The sequence below is a fragment of the Lacerta agilis genome, chromosome 11 (genome assembly GCF_009819535.1).
Source record: "Lacerta agilis isolate rLacAgi1 chromosome 11, rLacAgi1.pri, whole genome shotgun sequence".
NCBI classification, from domain to species: domain Eukaryota; kingdom Metazoa; phylum Chordata; class Lepidosauria; order Squamata; family Lacertidae; genus Lacerta; species Lacerta agilis.
The window spans coordinates 1,339,269-1,347,573 of NC_046322.1; the positions used below are offsets into that span (position 1 = coordinate 1,339,269).

The following is an 8,305-nucleotide window of genomic DNA, read 5'->3' on the forward strand; positions in this document are numbered from 1 at the left end:
AAACTTGACACTGTTTGTATTTGTTTTACCAGTGTATTTGTTTTGTATTTGTTTAATTGTAGGTGTGGGTGTGGGTATATGTTTTATAAGAAAAAGGTCAATAAATTCTTATAAAAAAAAAAAGAAAGGAAGCCAAGCCACACGAGGAGCGGTTGAAGCAGCTGGGTATGTTTAGCCTGGGAAAGAGGAGATGGAGAGGTCAAAGGGCTGCCCCATGGAAGATGGAACAAGTTTGTTTTCTCCTGATATGGAGGGTAGGACTATTCTGACGAAATATCAGGAAGAACTTCCAGATGGTAAGAGCTGTTTGAGAGTGGAATGGACTCCCTTGGGAGGTGGTGGGCTCTCCCGCACTGGAGGTATTTAAGCAGAGGTTGGGTGGCCATTTGCCAGGGATTCTTCGGCTATGGTTCCTGCAATGCAGGGGGTTAGACTATGTGACACTTGGGGGTCCCTTACAACTCCACAGTTCTATGATTCTGCCTCCCTTTGCCCAAAGAACCCCTTCACATTCTCCAGGACTCAAGCCACGTCCCTTGAGCAAAGAGACCAAGCCCTCGGGTGCCGCAGCATGCTGGCATTCCTGGCACAGTGCCCGGGCCACAAGCCCTGCCCGAGCCTCTTCTTGTTCACCGCTGTCTCTGGTTCCCTGGGATTTCCTCTGTTACTCACACCAAGAAAGTGAAAACGAGAGCAAGGGATCTCAATAAATAGGAGAGGCGGGAGCTGGCTCCATGCTAGAGCATCAGCTACCCAGGGCTGGCTGGGTCGTTTTCCCCCTCTGCAGCATCCTTGGCACCCACAGCATTCCGGCAGGCATGGCAGCACACGGCTGCTGCTGGATCCTTGCTTTGGTGGCTCTCTGCATCTGGAGCACCCCAGGGTAAGAGACAACATCTTCTCCCCTTGTGGGCTTCTGGGTCCAACATTCAGGGAAACCGTTCCTCTTCCTCTTTCCCTTCCTGAATTCCATGGCCTTGAGATTGGCACTAAAGCTTTTCCCTGCCAATGTTCTCTGGCTATCTGTAAATGATGGGGAAGTCCCTTGGCCTGGTCTGCGTCCCCAAGCAGTTAAGCCTCCTGCTTGGCAAACGGTGGGTCTTCACTAGCACTTGCTCTGGAAGCTGCCGTCAATGCAGAATGCTGACAGGAGGGAGGCCTTGAGCTCAGAGATCTGCACTGGTTTCTGATCTGATCCCGGGCCGAGTTCAAGGTCTTAGTATTAAATCCCTTAGCAACTTGAGAGCCAGTTTGCCTGCAAGATCGTCTTGCCCCACTTGATCGCTTCAGTCAGCGGAACTGGCACTGCTGCAGGTGTCACCCAAGACCCCTTCCTCATTTGTAAGAAATCAATCTTTTAGTGTGGCATCTCTAAGACTCTGGAACTCCCTGCCAAGTGACATCAGGCACTGTGCCCTTTCCAGCACCTGCTGAAACATTTTTGTTCAGAGAAGTCTGTCCAAACATCTATAATGTAAAATACACTTTAATCTGCATTTCGTTTATTGTTGATTTTATGTTCTGAATGATTTGCAGAGTTGTTTTCGTGGTTGTTGCTTTTTAAACTGATAACTTTATGGTTTTGCTCTCTTTGTAAACCTCTTTGAGGCTTTTTAAAAAAACAATCAAGTGGTGTATACCTTTTCTGAAATAAAAATTAATACTATTTGCCATTTTAATGCCCACATGTCTAGCTTGGAAAGATCCTTTTCAGACTGTTTGCAAACCCTTTTTCATGTTTACTGCCTTATATTTGCTGCCATGTCCCACAAGACTGGCCTCTGCTTCTGCTACTATAGCCTTGTAGTCACAGGGCCCTGGAGATTTGGGCTATGCAGGTAGATGCCGGCAGCCATTACCCTCTGGAGGAAGCTGGCCTGATGGATGAAGATGTTGTTGCTCCTTTCCCATTGCCCACTTGACCAGTTGCCAGCTCTGGCAGGAGAGAAGGGGCAACAGGTGGCCTTGGAGCAAGGCGCTAATCTTTCTCTAACCCGGATTGCAAAGTGAGCCTCCGTTTCCCCTTCCTTACACGTTCATTTTTTCCCTTTCCTTTCCTTTCCTCAGTTTCCGCTGATTATCAGGTCATGGACTGCTGCGTGAGAACTAGCTCGATGCCCATTCCCGCCAGAGTCGTCCGAGATTACCGGGACCAGTATGTTCAAGACGGCTGCCCAGTCCGGGCTGTGATGTACGTTGTGGGGCCCCTACTTTGCATTCCAGGAGTAGGCTTTTTAAAGGGGGGGGTAGTGTGTTTAGGGAAGTTTTTAACCTGTGATATTTTAAATGTATTTTAATATCTGTTGGAGGCTGCCCAGAGTGGCTGGGGGGACCCAGCCAGATGGGCGGGGTACAAATAATAAATTATTATAGATCGTTGTGTGCCCTTGCATCAAGGTAAAGGTAAAGGGACCCCTGACCATTAGGTCCAGTCGCAGATGACTGTGGGGTTGTGGCGCTCATCTCGCTTTACTGGTCGAGGGAGCCAGCGTACAGCTTCCGGGTCGTGTGGCCAGCATGACTAAGCCGCTTCTGGTGAACCAGAACATTGCACGGAAACACCGTTTACCTTCCCGCCAGAGCAATATCTATTTATCTACTTGCATTTGACGTGCTTTCGAACTGCTAGGTGGGCAGGAGCAGGGACCGAGCAACAGGAGCTCACCCCATTGCAGGGATTCGAACTGCCGATCTTCTGTTCGGCAAGCCCTAGGCTCAGTGGTTTAGACCACAGTGCCACTCGACTCCCTTGTGCCCTTTCATAGAACTCTAGAAAATCAGAGAGAGGAAGAAAACAGGGGCTGCAACACAAGCCTTTTTAGGGCGTAGGACCCAGCGAAGTGTGTTCAAATTACCGGTACATGAAAGGAGATTCTGACTAAACCCTAGGAGCCTTCAGCAGTGGAGCAGACTTCCTCAGAAGGTGATGTGCTCTTCTTCATGGGAAGTTTTTAACCAGAGCTTGGGTGGCCTCCTGTCAGAGGTTCTTTAGCTCCGATTCCTGCATTGCAGGGGGGTCAGTCTAGATGACCCTTGGTGCTGAGTCTATGATTCTTTGGGTATTTTTAAATAGAGGTCCAACATGCTAAGAAGGAAAAGAAAGGGCTGGAACTGCAGCTGGTGGGGACAGGCCAGAAGAGGCGATGCACCACGGCTGAATTAACTTTGCTGCCTACTAACTTTGGTGACAGCAGATGCTTCTCGTCCTGGATGTACCATTCCCACCTGGCTGGCTGCCCTCTTGCAGACTTTGCTGGCCCCCATTTATCTTCATTCTGCATCTCCTCCACTCCAATGACTTTGGTGCTGAATTTACACGCCTCCAGTCACCTTTGGCCAAGCAGTCAAGCGTGCAAGAGGCCCATGTGCGGCTTCCTCCAGGGCAAAGTGTCTGTGGTGGGAACGGCCTGGAGCTTCAGCCTCCCCTTGTAGGAAGGACACAGCTTGGGGGGGTCAGGTTGGAGGTGCTGCAGGGTTGGGGAGAAGGAACCCCACCTGGCATGGAGGTTTAGTTAACCGCCATGAGGGGGGTGGTTGGGATCCTGATATGCTCAGATGATTCCCACAAGGCCAGGCGTGGGGAAAGGGACAAAGGATTCCCCCCACGCCCATTCCTTTATGTGCTACCGGCTTGATGGGAATTCCTCCTATCAGCACGCTGCAACCACTAGGCAGGACGGCTATGCTCTGCATCCACAGATGGAAGCAGCACAGCTTCTGAAGGCCAGCTTCTGGAAACTGCAGGAGGGAGGGGGCTCTTGGGCTCAAACCCTGCTGGTTGGCTTCCCTTCGGGGCACTTGCTTGGCCACTGTTGGAACCGAAGGCTGGACCAGATGGGCTGCCTTTGGCCTGGTCCAACAGCCTCTTCTTCTGCCCTTAACCAGCCATGCCAGACCCAAACGGCAGCTGATAGGTCAAACTTCCACCAACCTGATGCTCTACGGAAGCTGCGGACTTCAAGTCCCATCAGCCCTAGCTGGCTGGGACAGATGGGAGTTGTAGTACAAAGCAGCTGGAGGGCATCAGTTTGGGGGACCTTGGCAGGAGACATTCTCCTTCTCTGTCCCATCTAGTTGCCAACCATGTGCTGTTGAGCAAGAGCTTCCTATGTGGAAACTGATTAAAACAAAAACAAAACACCCCTAAATGAAGTAATGTTGTGTTGACTTTGTAGTAATTGGTAATGACAAACGTTGTTTCCAGTTACTATGAGTTGACTTCTTCTTCTTGGCCTACAAAGTTTAGTAAGTCTTATATTAAATCAGGACTTCACAGTCCTCCTTTGAGATGGGTGGAGGGTTGTCTTAGGAAGAATTCAAAGTTCAGAGGAGTTATACATGCCTGTTTTCATCTAGCTTAAGAAGTGTCTGTTGTCTGGGACAATGGATGTAACCAGAAACCTCTCCTTGCAGTCCCAGAGCCTGCAATCCTTGGAGTCCTGCATTTCTTGTAACCTGACATCACTACAACCCGTTCCACGCTCTGTTAAACCCACAAGAGGGAAATATCTGTTGCATTTCCATTCCTTTGCCCTCCCGCTGCAAACAAAGGGAGCAAAGTTCAGGTGCACACGGTCTTCCCCTGCTACTATCCGGGCACAGAATGGGATCAATTTCCGTGCAAATAAAACAACTTCTGTGGTCTGTGGCTTGCGGCCAAAAGCGAGGCTGAGAGAACATTGCACAAACTTCAGCTAGCATGTCCAGGGCACAGCCACTTCCCTGGCACGATGCCAGGCTGTGGAAATGAGGTGGAACGAGATCCCATCAAGGCAACTTCGGTTGCTTTCAAGAAGTGGCAAGTGTTGAGTTGCACGGACCATTTCCCCAGGCAACTTAATCAGGGATTCTCACCGATACAGGGCTCCGCATGAAAGAGGTCATTTGGCCCCCCCTGCCTCCTGGGGGGGGGAGCAACGTGGCAACCACTGACTATGGATCTCTGGCGCCCAAACTTTTTGGAGGCCCTACCTGCTTGGTTCCCTAAATCTTTTTTTTAATAATATTTATTAAGATTTTCCAATTAAAACCAAATTACAATACATGATTACATTTTCCATACTCCCCTTTCTCTCACCAAGGGGAGCAAACAAAACAAACCCCCCTCCCACTGGGGCAGCCAACAATTCTTTCCCAAATTAACCACTCACTTTGCACATAACATCTTTACAGAGTTCCCCGATCCCCCTCCCCCCGTTGATTTCCAGGTTAACCCTAATTCACAGTTATTGCCAATTAATCCCCATATTACTTTTTTCTTCTGACATTTTCCTTTTTAAACTCTTTTGCCAAATAATTTTCATCTTACATATTTTGTTTATGAATTTAACATATCCTCTGCATTCACAATATTTCTGAACCTCCATTGCCTAATTCAAAATTTCAATACAAACAACCTAATTTAATTAATTTCATTTTAACTCTTCTCCCCCCTTCCTTCCTACACTCCCCAAAATTAAATTCTATTCGTTAACCGTTATCCATTGCCAGACCGTATGTCTACACCATAACACCAAGAGAATATCCATAGAAACATTCATTTTTCAACCCACCCCCACCCTCTCAAATTCCAAAACCTTGGTTCCATAAATCTATCCCCAGTGCCCCCTACCCAACCCCATAGAAAAGCATCTTTCAGAATAGTGGTTTGCATGACCCACTAAGGAAGAGAATAATGCAATAATATTTGAAAAGGTAACAATTAATTGCACATCTATTCAAAATCCAATGAAAGCTACTTGGTTTAATTAATTCAACGAAATGGGTGAACTTGATCCAGTGATCCACTGCCACCCTCTTGCCTCTTAGCAACCCCAAAGTAATCCCACTGCCCCTTCAGGGGCCACAACCTCCATGGAAAACAAGTGAGGTCCCAACTAAAGAGGAAGGGTGACTTAAACTGACGGAATATGCGCAGCTTGCGGACCTAACTTATAGAATAAGAGAACAAGAAGAACGTTTGTTTAAAGAAGATTGGGAAATGTTTACCGAATATGTGGGGGGAAATGGTGTACACTTGAAAACGTCGGCAGCATTAAGATAAATTCAACAGTGTAAATAAGGTTTGATGGATGTAATAATGGGTGTAAAATACGCAGGGATTTGTGGTATGCAGAATAAACCATGGAAAGAGAAGAAAGGAAGTATTGATATTTTGAGGTTGTTTAAATGGATATTCTAAAATGCAAAACAGAAAATAATAATAATTACTATGCATGCTTTAGACCATGCAATGCAGATATTTCGGGGGGGGGGGGGTTAACAGGAGGGATAACTAAGATGGCATCCTGGTCATCTGCTCATGATTTTTCCTGCTCTTTGTGTTTCCAGTTTCATCACCATCAGAGGGAGAACCTCTGCGCCCCTCCCCATGCCCCGTGGGTGAAGCATCTGAAAGAGACGTTGAACCGCCGAAACCATAACAGGGTGAGCTGTCTTTTTCAGTCACCCTTTTCTTGCCCCGGCATGACTGCTGTGAGATCTATTTGAGGTCTCAAGTAGGACCCGAACCAATGGATTCAAATGGCAGCCTCTCTCACAAGCCACCAACTTCCAAGGTCATAGAGGCATGGAGTTGCAAGGGGACCCCAGGGCCATAGAATCACAGAGTTGTAGAGTTGGAAGGGACCCCAGGGGTCATCTAGTCCAACCCCTGGCAATGCAGGAATCTCAACCAACTCTTCCAAGTCAGTTGGCCACTCAACCTCTACTTTAAATCCCCCAAGGAAGGAGAGTACACCACCTTTTGAGGGTCCGTTCCACTGTCAACTGGCTCTTCTCATCAGAAAGTTCTTCCTGAGGTTTAGTCAGAAGCTCCTTTCTGGTCATTTTGAATCCTTTGGTTCAGATCCCCTCCTCTGGAGCAGCAGAAAACAAGCTTGCTTCATCTTCTGTGTGACATCAATGAATGTGGGGTGGAAAGGGGGGGGGCAAATTAGTCCCAGCAAAGCCAAGAATCTGGGTCTGGAAAAGTCATGTTTGTTTGTTTTTATTTCATAAAATGTATACACTGCTTGATTGTAAAAAGAACACCTCAAAGCAGTTTACAAAAAAGATAAACCAATAAAATCACCACTAAGAACAGTTAAGAGCAATAATTTAGGACGTTCAAAAATGTAAAATGACAATAGACTGAAAACAGATTAAGGGCTCCTTCACACTTCTTCTTGTCTTGTGCCAAAAAAGCCCAGCTCCGAGTGGCTTCGCCCTGGCCCCACCCCTTTCCCAGGGAAAATGTATTCTTTGGTGCTAAATCGGAGAAATATCAATCCGGAGAAAACTGAAATGGCTGTTTGTTCTGACTGAACACCATAGAGCTGTTTTCCCAGATAGAGCAACAGGAAAAAGAAGATGTGTGGATAATAATAATAATAATAATAATAATAATAATAATTTATTTATACCCTGCCCATCTGGCTGGGCCTCCCCAGCCACTCTGGGCGGCTTCCAACACACAACACAATATTAAAATACAATAATTCATCAGACATAAAAAGCTTCCCTAAACAGGGCTGCCTTCAGATGTCTTTTAAAAGTATGATAGTTGTTGTTCTCTTTGACATCTGGTGGGAGGGCATTACACAGGGCGGGTGCCACTACCGAGAAGGCCCTCTGTCTGGTCCCCCAAGACTTGCATCAACGTGCCAAACATCTGGGTAGGCCTTTCAAAATGAAAATGCCTTTAGCAGGTGCCAAAAGGAGCCCTGTGAAGGTGCCTGCTTGAGATCAAGTGGACAGGGAATTCCAAAACGTAGGTGCTGCTGCCACACTGAAAGATTGAGTCGGTACAGTTGAGGAATGGGGGTTAGGTGGCACCCATAATAGGGCCAATTTTGCTGCTTGTAGCAGTTTTGACTTCCCTGGTTGTCAGTATACAATGGTGGGCCTTGTGACAAACTGACCCGCTGAGCCCTTCTGGCTGGGTGGGGGGACTACCACCTGAAGAAATGGTGCTTTGGTGGCAGCTGAGTTCGGCAGGGTGGGGTGGCCGATCCATTAATGCTGCTTTCCCTCTTCTCCCAGAGGTCATCCTGGCGTTCCTTCTAGACGGCCGGCTGACCCCTTGCATCCTAGAGGAGGAACCTTGAGCAATGCCTGCATTTCCCCAAGATGGACCACTCATCTAATCCAGCAAGGTCCTTCTTTGTGCTCCTGTGTTCGAGCAGTTTGCCCCCTTGGAAATGGGGGGGGGTCTTTGCCTCTAGACTATTGTAAAGCCTTTCCGCTGCATTCTTGCATTTGCGAATATCCGTCTCGAGTTAGTTGATTCAGACCCCACCAGTTGCAAAAGCTCCCAGCTGTTTGC

General features: G+C 47.6%; 1 protein-coding gene across 1 annotated transcript; it reads left to right on the forward strand.

The window, feature by feature from the left end:
- Nucleotides 1–247: 247 nt before the first annotated feature.
- On the forward strand, nucleotides 248–8,087 carry LOC117055256 (C-C motif chemokine 19-like). The gene is given in 5 exon segments (XM_033164708.1): nucleotides 248–254; nucleotides 2,068–2,191; nucleotides 6,331–6,350; nucleotides 6,353–6,426; nucleotides 8,025–8,087. Coding segments are annotated over 5 exon segments (288 nt in total).
- The last annotated feature ends 218 nt before the right edge of the window (nucleotides 8,088–8,305 follow it).